The sequence below is a fragment of the Hyperolius riggenbachi genome, chromosome 6, assembly GCF_040937935.1.
Source record: "Hyperolius riggenbachi isolate aHypRig1 chromosome 6, aHypRig1.pri, whole genome shotgun sequence".
NCBI lineage: Eukaryota > Metazoa > Chordata > Amphibia > Anura > Hyperoliidae > Hyperolius > Hyperolius riggenbachi.
In genome coordinates this window covers 220,167,039-220,181,623 of record NC_090651.1, presented here as the reverse complement: position 1 = coordinate 220,181,623, position 14,585 = coordinate 220,167,039, and the positions used below count along the sequence as shown (strand labels likewise).

The following is a 14,585-nucleotide window of genomic DNA, read 5'->3' as shown; positions in this document are numbered from 1 at the left end:
TAATACACAGCATTGAGAGACAGAAGGGGAAAGGCAGCACTGGCCAAAAGGCCTTACCGTCTAAGGCTTTAAGGGATAGGACAAAAGGTGAAGGGAGCTGTGTAAGAGATAATAAAAATGGTGGTCAGTGGCCAAAGTGTCCTATGTAGGAGAGAATTCTTGCCTGAACAGGTGAGTTTTCAGGTTACACCTAAAAAGGGTAAGTGTGGGTGAGTGGGTGAGTGGCAAATGTGTTGAGGGAGGGAGTTCCAGAGGAGAAAAGATTGAAAAGATTGAGAGAAGTCTTGCAAACAGGAGTGAAAAGAGGTGACCAGAGAGGAAGACAGGAGAATATCATTAGCAGAGCGGAGATTGCGTGGGGATGGTATATGGAAATAAGGTCATTTAAAAAAGTGGAAAAGCTTTGTAGGAGAAAGTCAGGATTTGAATTGTATCCTTTGTGTAACTGACAGCCAGTGAAGGGACTGAGTGAGATAGAGCTGAGGAGTCAGGAGGAGAGGTGGATGAGTCGTGCAAAGATGGGACTACATGGAGGAAAGTTTGCTTCAGATATGACTGGAGAGTAATGAAATGTTTAAAATCTTTTTGAAATAAAAGCATAGATGGATTTTCACCTGGCACACAGCTAGCTAACAGTGAGACTTGGTGTAAAATGCCATCATATATCTTACCTGAGGCACAGAAAGTACAGCTCCGGCACTTGGGCACATAGTTTTCAAAGGCAAGGAATGTCCTGTCAGGACACACTTTACATTTTGGATCTTGACCATCAGCAGAGCAGTGCTCTTCTACAAAATGACCTAAATTAAAGAAAAGTTATCAAAGCTTTTTTTTTTTAATTTTTGAGGGAATACTCATTCAGAACTATTTCACGGTGTGTTTCTGTAAACAGTGTTACGTCGTATGGAGTTACATATAGTAGACTATAGCTTTATATTTCTGTGTATTGGTATGTAGCCCTGCCCTCCCAGTGATTCTTAGCTTGGCTGACTAGCTTTAAAGTCGGGCCGAATTTACCATAAGGCACTGTGCCTACAGGCTCCTCATGATGGAAAGGCGGTTTACCCCCCTTCCCTAGTGCATCCTTCCCTATGTAGAATCCTGATGAGAGTGTAAATGAGAGGTTACTCACCTTGCTCTCAGCATTCCACTGACGAGATCTCTCTTCAGTCGGGGGCACCTCTAGCTATTTAATACTGAGGTTCTTGTAGCTACCTAATACTTGGAGGCACCTCTAACTACTAAATATTGAGGGCTCTTCTGGCTATCTAATACAAGGGGTACCTGTAGCTACCTATGACAGGCATGGGAAATATGGGAGAAGAAGTAACAGCTGAGATAGCCAACACACTTGCGGTGCAGTTTGGTGGGTGTTTGTAGGTTCATGGAGGGCGAAGTCTAAGGTGCCAGGACATCTGTGCATATACACTCACCTAAAGGATTATTAGGAACACCTGTTCAATTTCTCATTAATACAATTATCTAATCAGCCAATCAAATGGCAGTTGCTTCAATGCATTTAGGGGTGTGGTCCTGGTCAATACAATCTCCTGAACTCCAAACTGAATGTTAGAATGGAAAAGAAAGGTGATTTAAGCAATTTTGAGCGTGGCATGGTTGTTGGTGCCAGACGGGCCGGCCTGAGTATTTCACAATCTGCTCAGTTACTGGTATTTTCATGCACAACCACTTCTAGGGTTTAAAAAGAATGGTGTGAAAAGGGAAAAACATCCAGTATGCGGCAGTCCTGTGTGTGGAAATTCCTTGTTGATGCTAGAGGTCAGAGGAGAATGGGCCGACTGATTCAAGCTGATAGAAGAGCAAAGTTGACTGAAATAATCACTCGTTACAACCGAGGTATGCAGCAAAGCATTTGTGAAGCCACAACACGCATAACCTTGAGGCGGAAGGGCTACAACAGCAGAAGACCCCACCGGGTACCACTCATCTCCACTACAAATAGAAAAAAGAGGCTACAATTTGCATGAGCTCACCAAAATTGGACAGCTGAAGACTGGAAAAATGTTGCCTGGTCTGATGAGTCTCAATAGAGTCAGAATTTGGCGTAAACAGAATGAGAACATGGATCCATCATGCCTTGTTACCACTGTGCAGGCTGGTGGTGTAATGGTGTGCGGGATGTTTTCTTGGCACACTTTAGGCCCCTTAGTGCCAAATGGGCATCATTTTAAATGCCATGGACTACCTGAGCATTGTTTCTGACCATGTCCATCAATTCATGACCACCATGTAGCCATCCTCTGCTGGCTAACTCCAGCAGGATAATGCACCATGTCACAAAGCTCAAATAATTTCAAATTGGTTTCTTGAACATGACAATGAGTTCACTTTACTAAAATGGCCCCCACAGTCACCAGATCTCAACCCAATAGAGCATCTTTGGGATGTGATGAAACGGGAGCTTTGTGCCGTGGATGTGCATCCCACAAATCTCCATCAACTGCAAGATGCTATCCTATCAATATGGGCCAACATTTCTAAGCAATGCTTTCAGCACCTTGTTGAATCAATGCCACGTAGAATTAAGGCAGTTCTGAAGGTAAAAGGGGGCCAAACACTGTATTAGTATGGTGTTCCTAATAATCCTTTAGGTGAGTGTAGGCTCCTGTAAGGTAAATCTGTGCCTGTTTAAAGTACACCTGAACTGAAAGGGATATGGAGGCTGTCATATTTATTTCCTTTTAAACAATACCAGTTGACTGGCTTCCTGCTGATCTCTTTGGCTACAGTAGTCACATACCTGAAACTAGCATGTGGCTAATCTAGTCAGACTTCAGTCAGAAACATCTTATCTGCATGATTGTTCAGAGTCTATGGCTAAATATTAGAACCAGAGACTCAACTCAGCAGAACAGTCATGCAATCTGCATTGTTTAAAATGAAATAAATACTGTTTGTCAACCTCCATATACCTCTCAGTTCAGGTGTACTTGAAAGAATCACAGTAGCCTGTTAAAAAAGACTGACTTATCTTAGGTCCATGTTACAGAGAGTGAGGGACTAGAGAGCCAAATTTTTCAGACTGTCTGGCCACCATGGAAAGAAAGACTGACTTTGGGCTATTGCACTGTAATTGCCAGGTGTCCAGGTTATCCTCTCAGTATAGAGCAATGCAGAAAATGGGAAATCAGTAGCCCAGCCAGCAGCAGTCTGGGTGCATACATTAGCTGCGCGCTAATTTAGGTATGGTGTTATACAAAAAAAATCCCTGCAAATTAGCATTTTATTGCGGTAGTAGAATATTGGTAAATTTACCGATATTCAACAACCTGATTGATATCGTGAAATATTGGCAATATTTGCTGATATTTCACTATGACCTAGCCTCTCTCGGGAGCATATTGTTTCGGCGCCGCTCAGATCGGCGCGGTGAGAGGCGAATGACGGCTCTCATCGTTGCCGCTAAACTCCGAGGTGGTGTTAAGAACTATGCTTACCTGAGGAAAATGTATGCGTGCTCTAACACCAAGTTTTAACCCTAGCAAGTCTGGCTCTGCAAATCTGGCTCAATTGGCTATTCATGAGGCAATGCTCATGCAAATATGCATTTGCTTTTGCACGCCAAACTATGCAGGGTCAAAAAACGAATACCGCAAAGCGGTCGACCTGCAGGAATTAGTTCATGCCACATAAGCACTATCCAGGAGCGCCACGGGGAGGCTTCCCAATGCCCCCATACAACCGGGGGGCCGCGGGGTCCCAGGCACTCTCACCGCCTGGGAACCACCGCAGCACCCCGGAGGGGGAGGATGGGTGGCGCAGGAGAACCCCCCAAGCGCGGCCAGCGCCGGGGGAGCCGTCCGCTCCAACCTCCCAAAATTAAAAACAGGCACTTACCTTAACGTACCTTAACGTGCGTGTTAAGAACTATTCCCCCTCCGAGTTGTCGCAACTCGGAGGGAGATGTAATACGGGGTCTGGCAGCTGCCAGAGCCCCGAATTACCGCTACGCACCCCGCACAGCATAGCATTGCTGCTATGGGGCACCCAGTTTTGGCGCCGAAATCAGCTGATCCAGCCTCTCTCTACTCTCACACAGCACCCTCTTCCCCAAAGGCAACCTGGTAATTCAGTCCTCTTACAGAACATCAACAAAAGATGCAACATCTGGCCGATTCATCTATAAGTGCATTATAGCTGAGGATGTACATGTGCTGTGATTTATCATTGTTGGTCCTTTTGTTCTGTGCTGTATAGTGAACCTGTCTCACAGATTCTCCAGTTACATACCTCCCCCGAATTGCACAGCACACCAACTCATCTGACCCAGCACTGAGCTCCCACTTTTCTGAGGCTGCCATGTGATCTGTGATGTCATCACTGCACTGCAGGCAGGTACACTTGGGAATTCCATGCTGGCTTGGGCTGGAACCAATCAAGTTGCTCTGCTGTTCTGTGATCAGCCTTTCCCCTTGGCTACCAGTGAAAGCTTGTAGGGAAAATCATGGGAGAGGCAGGTCACAGGAATTGAGGGTAAGTTTTACAGATGTTCAAAGCCTTCCCACCTCTATCTAAAACTAAAAATAAAACATTTGTCTGGAATCCTATTAAGGTATCCATAGATGTTAGCCACCAATATGTGGAATCAAAGGCCATTCTCAAAAACTGCTGGAATGGGTGCATTTGGCTGAGGTTCAGATGTCATGGATTTATGACTATGCTAATGAACAGCGAATGTAAAAACTCCTTTTGCCAATGTTTGTCTGCTGTAAAAAGGCCAACAGATCCTTTTCTGCAGACACTGAGGCAATGCATATATTTTGCAGACATTGATTGGCAATGTATATAGTGTCTGCATATGGTAGGTTGGCTGTACAGTATGCACTTATCTACCATCTGCTTACTTAAATATCATGGTAGACTGGCCAGGTTCAACTTTTATTTGGCCATATAATGGATTATTAAATATTGCACAGTTCTAACCAAATTAGAAATGGCTTTACCTGCTGGGCAATTCTTGCAGCAATATCCCCCTTTGGAATAAAACCCCTGGCCTTTCCCACAGCTCTTTTGAGACCTTCTGTAGCGACCATGTCGTCTCCACGATGGCTGGCTCATGTCTGCCACAGCAAAGGGGACTTTGTTGTCTTGTGTTGTCTTGTTCCATCCCTCTAGTGTGCTTCTTGATTCAGCGCCAGACACCTGAGGGAGGTTATAACAGAGAAGTCATCACATTGAATGATTCTTTATAAAGGACAACTAAAACCGTTGCACCGGTTGATTCTTTATAAAGCACAACTAAAGCTGCAGATCATGCAGATGATTCTATATAAAGCACAACTAAAGCCATCGCATCAGATGACTTTTTTATTAAGCACAACTAAAGCTGTTGCATCGGATGATTCTTTATAAAGCACAAATAAAGCCATCGCATCGGATGATTATAAAGCACAAATAAAGCCTTCTCATCGGATGATTATAAAGCACAAATAAAGCCTTTTCATCGGATGATTATAAAGCACAAATAAAGCAATCGCATCAGATAATTATAAAGCACAAATAAAGCCTTTGCATCGGATAATTATAAAGCACAAATAAAGCCATCGCATCGGATGATTCTTAATAAAGCACAAATAAAGCCATCGCATCGGATGATTAGAAAACACAAATAAATCCATCGCATCGGATGATTATAAAACACAAATAAATCCATTGCATCGGATGATTATAAAGCACAAATAAAACCATCGCATCGGATGATTCTTTATAAAGCACAAATAAAGCCATCGGATTGGATGATTATAAAGCACAAATAAAGCCATTGGATTGGATGATTATAAAGCACAAATAAAGCCATCACATCTAAAGATTTTTTATAAAGCAAAAGTAAAGCTGTCCCATTGGATGATTCTTTATAAAGCACAAATAAAGCCATCGCATCGGATGATTATAAAGCACAAATAAAGCCATCGCATCGGATGATTATAAAGCACAAATAAAGCCATCGCATCGGATGATTATAAAGCACAAATAAAGCCATTGCATCGGATGATTCTTTATAAAGCACAAATAAAGCCTTCGCATTGGGTGATTCTTTATAAAGCACAAATAAAGCCATTGCATTGGATGATTCTTTATAAAGCACAAATAAAGCTATCGCATTGGATGATTCTTTATAAAGCACAAATAAAGCCTTTGCATTGGATGATTCTTTATAAAGCACAAATAAAGCCATCGCATCGGATGATTATAAAGCACAAATAAAGCCTTCTCATCGGATGTGTAATGAATAGTGACATGTCAGCTGCAGTGGATAGCAGTACCACCGCAGCTGCCTCTGGTTCTCTGCCTGCCAGTCTCCCTGCGCCTCGGGCGTCTAGCACGCCGAGGACGGGTGTGGGGAGTAATCGCATGTCGGCAGCGGTGGACGGTGGGTCCACCGCGGTCATTGCTGGGTCCCTGCCTGCTGGTTTTTCCACGTCCCAGGCATCTAGTACGCCGGGGACGCGTGTCTCTGCTGTGCTCAGGGGCACATTAGCGCATGCGCGCGCTCACCACCAGGATCTTTATACCAGGAGGAGGCGTGTTAGCTGACCGGCTGGTCGGCTGACGTCAGAGGGCATGCTCGCTGCTCCTGATTGGTCGAGGCTGGTGGGCGTGCCTTGGGGTCTCCTCCGCTTCCTAAGCCTCTCGGCTTCACTTGCAAGTTGACCTTAGTCAGTTCCCTAGTGTGTTAGAACCAGCAGGAGCTGTTATTATCTGTGTATGACTGGCTAGTTCTGACCAATCTTACTCTCAGTGATTCTGTACCTCTGCCTATCTGATCCTGTTGCCAACCTAGCCTGATTACCGTTCTGTCTTTGTCTCCTGATTTTGTACCTCTGCCCATCTGACCTTGTTGCCAACTTTGCCTGATACTCGTTTTCTGCCTCTGTCTGTCGATTCTGTACCTGACCTGTCTGTCTGTTGCCGATCTGATCTGTCTGACCATTCTACTCTCACCAGGGACCCCTTGTCTCTGGTGAGAGGTACAGTATGGGAAGTGCCCACTAGCTCCTCTGGTGAGGTAGTGCAAATACTGCCAGTACTACTGTTGCACCAATCACCACACTTAGTGCATTAAAGTGTGATTAGGTTACGTCTCTTAGTGGTATATTAGCATTGCTTAGCTAACACATCAGTATCTATATATCTGTATTATGGGTGATTCTGCAGATCATCATATAATCAGGTATATATCTGTATTATAGGTGATACTGCAGATCACCTGATAATCAGAAACTCTGTTCTTGCTAATACCAATCGTTACGGGATGATTCTTTATAAAGCACAAATAAAGCCTTCGCATTGGATGATTATAAAACACAAATAAAGCCATCGCATCTAAAGATTTTTTATAAAGCACAAGTAAAGCTGTCCCATTGGATGATTCTTTATAAAGCACAAATAAAGCCATCGCATCCAGGGCCGGCCCACTCATGAGGCGGGGTAAAACTTTTGCCTCAGGCGGCACATTTCTAGGGGCGGCATCCGACGGTAGGTGCGGGGAGCCGGCCGCCGAGCTGGAGGGGTAGCGGGCAGGACGGGGGTATTGGGCCTAGCGGCGGGGAGGGGGGTCAGACCCCCCCCCCCTCCCTCGCCTGGGTCCCCCGATCTGCGCTCCCCTCCAGCTTTAAATAGTTCAGAAGCAGCCGCTACTCGTAAGAGGCACGGGCGTAGAGGACTCACCTCTTCCTCGTTCCAGCGTGCGCTCAACTGACGTCATTTCCTGCAACGCCATCCACTTACAATACAGTGGGCGGCGTTGAAGGAAGTGACGTCAGTGGAGCGCACGCTGGCCTGGAACAGGAAGAGGTGAGTCCTCCCCGCCCGTGCCTCTTACGAGTAGCAGCTGCTTCTGATCTATTTAAGGCTGGAGGGGAGCACAGATCGGGGGACCCAGGCGAGGGAGGGGGGGTCCGACCCCAGGCGAGGGAGGGGGGGTCCGACCCCCCTCCCCGCCGCTAGGCCCAATACCCCCGTCCTGCCCGCTACACCTCCAGCTCGGCGGCGCCCCCCTCAGGCGGCAAAAAGTCCAGGGCCGGCCCTGATCGCATCGGATAATTATAAAGCACAAATAAAGCCATCGCATTCGGATGATTCTTTATAAAGCACAAATAAAGCCATCGCATCAGAGGAATCTTTATAAAGCACAAATAAAGCCATCGCAGTGGATGATTATAAAGCACAAATAAAGCCATGGCATCAGATGATTCTTTATAAAGCACAAATAAAGCCATCGCATCAGAGGATTCTTTATAAATCCTTTGTATCCTTTGTATCAGAGGATTCTTTATAAAACACAAATAAAGCCATTGCATTGGATGATTCTTTATAAAGCACAAATAAAGCATGACAAAGGTTTGTCTTAAAGAGACCCTGTACTAAAAAAAAAAGTCCCCTGGGGGGTACTTACCTCAGGAGGGGAAAGCCTCAGGGTCCCAATGAGGCTTCCCCCTCCCCTGTAGCTGCAGGCAATCCAGGGCTGGCTCCCCCAAAGTGTCCCGCAATCCTTGCTCGACAAGCCTGACGAGGCTTGATATATTTACCTTTCCTGGCTCCAGCGGGTGTCGCTGTTGCGGCTCTCAGCATAGAAATAGCCGATCTCCCTTGGGTCCGCTGTACTGCGCAGGAGACTTGCGCCTGCGCAGTAGAGCAGACTGACAGCGATCGGCTATTTCCACCTATCTCCGAGCGGAGAGCCGATACTGCGCCTGCACTGGAGCCGGTAAGGTAAATATTTACATCCCCGCTGTTCAGAGGGGCATAGCAAGACTGCTGTGGGACACAGGAGGACGGGGAAAGCCTCAATCGGATCCAGAGGCTTCCCCCTACCGAGGTGTGTACCTCCCAGGGGAACTTTTTCTAGTTACAGGTTTTCTTTAAAGAGACTCTGTAACAAATTGTTTATCTTTATTTCTTCTATGCTATAAGTTCCTATGCCTTTTCTAATGTGGTCTGGCTTACTGCAGCTTTTCCTAATTGCACAGTAGCTGTGTTATCTCTGTTATATGATCTAATCTTCTCTCTATAGTCGGCACAGTCAGGCTGAGGCAGTCAGACTGGAATGTGCAGGGCTGCTTGTGATTAGCTAGAAGCTGTACACACCCCCTGCAGGCTCTGTGTGACTAACACACTCTGCTTAGCTGAGCCTATTAGAAGCTGGTTAGTTTGTTTGTAAACACTGCCTAAAACTGGCAATTACAAGCCAGGTTTGCAGCAGAGAATGGCAGAAACAGCACAGAGGGGACCAGGAGCACATAATGAATAGAATGGTATGCTTTTTATTGTAAGAATTTCAGAGTACAGATTCTCTTTAAGCCTCGTATCCATGAGGTAATATTTGTGGCAATGTTACCTGACATCAGGAAACATTATTTGACAATCATATTAAATGATATGCATAGAAGGATCCGCAGACCAGGTGCTGGTAGAAAAAATGCTGTTGTTCTTTATTCAAAAGATTCCACATGACATGGCAATAAAACCACAAGGTTTGAACCTTGTGGTTTTATTGCCATGTCATGTGGAATCTTTTGAATAAAGAACAACAGCATTTTTTCTACCAGCACCTGGTCTGCGGATCCTTCTATGCATATCTGAGTATTGGCTTGGCTTTCCTGGTCCTGCACCTGCTGGTCTGATTTGAGGGGGTAGAGCGTTTTGAACTTTCACACTGCTCCATGTTAAATGATGTTGCCCCCCGCAGCGATCGCACATAGTTATGCGATTGACATGGCGGATCGGATCGTTAAGATCCCCTGACGACTCAGCGCAAAGTACCACGATTGCTCACTTCCCGTTCGCTGTCGTTGTGTAGTTGCGTGACATTGTGAGCAGGAATCAGGGATGTAGCAATAGGGGTTGCAGTGGTTGCGACCGCATCGGGGCCCTTGGGCCAGTGGGGCCCCGAAGGGCCCTCCCTCAACTGCAGTATTAGCTCTCTATTGGTCCTGTGCTCATAATAATCACTTCTATAGATACTTTGAATAATAGTAACCATTAACAAGCAGTTCCCCATCCCCCTCTTGATCCCCTGACACTGTAGTTGCCATTAGCAGGTTTTGGTGCGCCGTATCAATTGTTGTTTATAGAGTGCTTGGGGGCCCCATTGTCAAACTTGCATCGGGGCCCATAGCTCCTTAGCTACGCCACTGGCAGGAATAGACATCGCTTAGCAACCGTTGTTAAGGGAATGTCGCTGAACCCGTCGGGTGGTGAGTACATAGCTTAACAGCAGTAGCACTTTTAGGACTCTTCTTAGTAAATACTATCCACAAGTGTGTAGAAGAACATGCTGACTGGAGTGAATATACACTGCTAAATGACCACTTCCTGCTTTGCCAATTAGCCCATTACCACCATCTTCCCTTTAAATTTATATAACCAGAAGTGGGAAACCAACTTTCCCTTTGTTGGTTAGCCAATCACAATGGTCAAGTGACTAGAGATCACAGTGAAAAGTAGCAGATTGCCAAGCAAGCTCATGGTGAACCAGAACAAATAGGAGTGTGTCTAAAATGGACCAAAAAGCCCTCTTACTAAAAACACTATGCAAGACAGAAAGAAATTTGTGATTACTGTATTCAGATTGTAGTGAGCATATGATGTCTCCCACAATACATCACTACTGAATATTTAAATGGTGCCTTTGTTGTCCCTAAATGCTAAACACACCTCCAGAACTGCTGGAATGCAATGATGTTAATATTACAGAGCCAAACTAATCCAACAGGCATACAGACTGTTTTGGACTAGTTGGTCCTCATGAGTGCAGGGCATGGTTTAATATGACTCTATGAGGTAGGACTTGAAACACCCAGACTTACAGATTTCCCAGCAAGCTCATGGGTGTAAAGCAGCCCATACACTCAGCCGATTTTCTGGCCGACCGATCGACCCCGATCGATCGATCGATCGATCGATCGATTGCAAATCGGTTGGCCAATCGACCGATCAAACTGAAATCTATTGGAATTCTATCCTGGTAAAAAATGTTCTAAAAACGCATCAGATAGATCATCAGATGCATTTCTTATCTATCTGCTGCCAATCTGACGAGTGTATGGGCACCTTAAGAGGCTAAAAAGGACCAAGGACCAACATTTGCATATTCAGCAGAGATGCATTGTGGAAGACCTCATATGCTCACTGCAACCGGAATAATTGCAAATACCTTCTGTTTCCAGAAGGCAAATTTCAGTTTTACATAGCTAGTAGGAATTTGAGAACCTGATAGCACGGTGCCGTAGTGGTTAGCGCTCTCGCCTTTCAGTGCTGGTGTCCCTGGTTCGAATCCCAGCCAGGTAAACATCTGCAAGGAGCTTGTATGTTCTACCCATGTGACGTCTGTGTGGGTTTCCTCCCACATCCCAAAAACATACAGATAATTGGCTTCTCTCTAAAATTGGCCGTAGACTATGATACATGCACTACATGATACATACATACATATGACCATGGTAGGGACTAGATTGTGAGCCCCTCTGAGGGAACTTAGGCTCGGTCAACACTAGATGCGGCTGCAGAACGCAATCCACATTCCGGGGTCTGGTTTTCTAAACCGGATCAAAAACGGATCTGTGCTGTCCTTTTGCAGCACGTTTCCAGTCCGTTTACGTTAAAGTAAACGAGTCTGTGTCCGCCCTGCTGGAGGGGGTAGTAGCCAAGAAGAGGGGCAGCGGGCACAACGGTGGTGAGGGGGTCGGCCCCCCACTCCCCCTCCAGCATATGTCCTGTATAGCAAAATGGCAAAAGTAATGATTGAGCGAGCGACGAAGCATTACCTTCGTTTCTTTGCTCGCCGCGTGACTTCCTGCAATGCCGCCTTCTAATGGGCCCGCTCGCTTATTACATTTTCCATTTTTCTATTGCAGCCATTTGCTGGAGGTGGAGCGGGGACAAGGGGACCCAGGTGAGGGGGTTGACCCCCCTCCCCGCCGCTGTGCCTGCTGCCCCCCTTTCTTGTTGCTACTCCTTCCAGGCTACCTGGCAACACCTATGGGGGTGACAAAGAGGGGAGGAGCAGGCAGTAGCCAATCAGGATCTCCCTCCGTTTCTGTGTCTGTGTAGAGGGAGATTCAATTTTTTGCGTTGCCTGCCACTACCCCTCCGTGTATCCGAGCTCCGAGAAGTCCCAACCGGGTTCTGTGAAGTCCTGACAAGTCCAGACTCTCCTTTCAGTTTTTCAAAATGGATCCCACTCGGATCAGTTTTTTAAATGGGTGAATATGTCTGCTATTTTTAACATTGGTATCCGTGACTCCGGTTTTGGTCCGGGCCCAAAAACGGAGCCACTGATATGTTTTAACAACAAGTGTGAACCGGCCCTAAGTGACAAGACAGTAGTATACTCTGTACAGCGCTGCGTAATATGTCAGCGCTATATAAATACTAAAATAAATAAATAAACTTGGATGGTAAGCAGAAGTGACTGAAGATAGGGCTGAGTGTGTATCCATCCCTGTGTGTTTTTGGTGGACGATCACTATGATGACCAAAGAAGGAATTGAAAGAAAAAATTGTAGCAATATTGCTGGTATGAATACAAAAGAAGGACTAACATTTGTATAGCACTTTTCATCTGTTGGACTAAAGTGCATGGAAGCTAGTCTCTATGGGCACGCTCAGTGGGCCACACCACAGCATTAGAGAGTCTTGCACAAGGACTCCTTACTAGTTTGGTGTCTTACAGCAAGGGTATTACCCTTAACCAGTAAACTATCCAGCCACTGAAGTATGATCTTGTGGTTTATAAAGTGTGTTCATATTTACTAGAGTTATAACTGGGAGTTTCTGTTAACCACAGTGTTCCTACATCAGAATGATGTCATTTCTCTGAAATGGTCTCAGTGTTTCACCATGACACAGACAGATTTTTTGTACTGTTCCTCATCCACAGTGTCTGATCTCTGGCCCACCCACTGTAACTAATGGTATATTTCTCAGAGTTGGTCTGCCCAGGCTTGCTTTGCATAAGGCGTTCAGGGAAGAAGCTCTACAGGAAAGCTGAGTAAGGCGAAATGCCGAATGTAGAACAAACAGAAACACCGTCACCGGAAACCTGACTTCAGAGGACTAAGAAAAAACAGTTTCTCGTAAACGTTCCTACTACTATGACAACAGTAGCTGCTTCCTAAATGGAAGCCATACATGAGACATACAGAGATAAAGAAAACAGAGAGCCAAGGGAGGAGAGACAGAGGATGAGAGAGTAAAGGGGAAAAAGAAGGAAAGGGGGGAGAGAGAGGGGAGAGGAAGAAAGGCGAGAAAAAAGAAAGAATGAGGACAGAGAACATGTGTAAATATTATTATCATTATTATGTGCAGATACAGCACGGTGGCGTAGTGGTTAGCGCTCATGCCTTGCAGTGCTGGGTCCCCCAGTTTGAATCCCAGCCAGGGCACTATCTGCACGGAGTTTGTATATTTCCCCATGTCTGAGTGCGTTTCCTCGAGGGACTCTCACTTCCTCGCACATACTAAAACCATACAGATAAGTTAATTGGCTTCCCCCTAAATTGGCTCTAGATTACAATGGACACGTGACTATATTATCGATTAGATTGTGAGCTCTTTTTATGCTGGGAATACACTGTTCATTTTTGAGGTGATGAGATGGTTCGATAGATAATTTCCGACATGTCCGATCTCCGTTTCAATCCTCTCGCCGCTCAATTTCTGATAGAAGTGAATTTCAAAAAATAAGAAAAACAACCGGAAGATAAGAGAATCAACTGCAGAATTGAGCGGCAAAAACGATCAAGAGGAGAATCGAGTGCCAGAAATGAACCGTGTATTCCCAGCATAAGGGACAGTTAGTGACATGACCATACATATACTCTCAGGTTTATTTCAGTAATTCTCAGGTTTATTTCAATAATTCAACTTAAAAGGAGAAACTAATATATGAAATAGACTCATTACATGCAAGTCTTTATTTGTTATAATGTTGATGATGATGGCTTACAGCCTATGAAAACCTCAAAATCTCAGACCATTGTAAAAATGTTCAATATTCTAGGCTCTGAGTGTCAGACCCTAATCAGTCAATTAATCCAAAACACCTGCAAAGGGTTCCTATTTCATATATTAGTTTCACCTTTTAAGTTAAATTACTGAAATAAATTGACTTTTGCACGATATCCTAATTTTTCAAGTTTTAAATAATAATAATACATCTTCCACAGAAGTTTACAGAGAACATTTAGTAAATGTTTCACCAACTTTCTGTCATTACAATTATTTGATTCAAATTAAATGTCTGTGCGTAAAATGGGCCATACGCTTATAGATTTTTGGCAATCGATATCTACCAAATGTTGGTGGTTTATCTGCTGGGTTGCCACATCATCCCTTAAATTACTGGCAAGTCTAAGTTATGCAGATTTTGGTGCCTAAACTGCATCTAACTAGTCATGAGACCTGTATAGTTCAGTAATTAAGGGAATGAGTTGTCAACATCACTTACTTGGTACACCACCTTGCTTCAGAATAATCTAAAGCAGTGGTTTCCAATCTTTTATGAGGTATCGCCCCTTAGGGGAAGACGACTTACCCCTGTCACCCCCCTTCTCTTAGTACGG

The 14,585-nt window shown here is 45.0% G+C and overlaps 1 protein-coding gene across 4 annotated transcripts in view; it reads right to left on the bottom strand.

Annotated features, from left to right (window-relative positions):
• TNFRSF25 (TNF receptor superfamily member 25) overlaps nt 1-14,585 on the bottom strand; it is a 126,984-nt gene that overhangs the window by 62,616 nt on the left and 49,783 nt on the right. For 2 of the 4 annotated variants that reach the window (XM_068240443.1, XM_068240444.1), the window contains exons 2-3: nt 4,965-5,163; nt 672-800 (exon numbers count right to left, since the gene is read on the bottom strand). In XM_068240443.1, the coding sequence (XP_068096544.1) occupies nt 672-800; nt 4,965-5,163 (328 nt within the window). Of the gene's footprint in view, nt 1-671; nt 801-4,251; nt 4,309-4,964; nt 5,164-8,967; nt 9,312-14,585 lie in introns of those variants that run through there. The other 2 variants (XM_068240445.1, XM_068240446.1) reach the window with 2 other exon arrangements.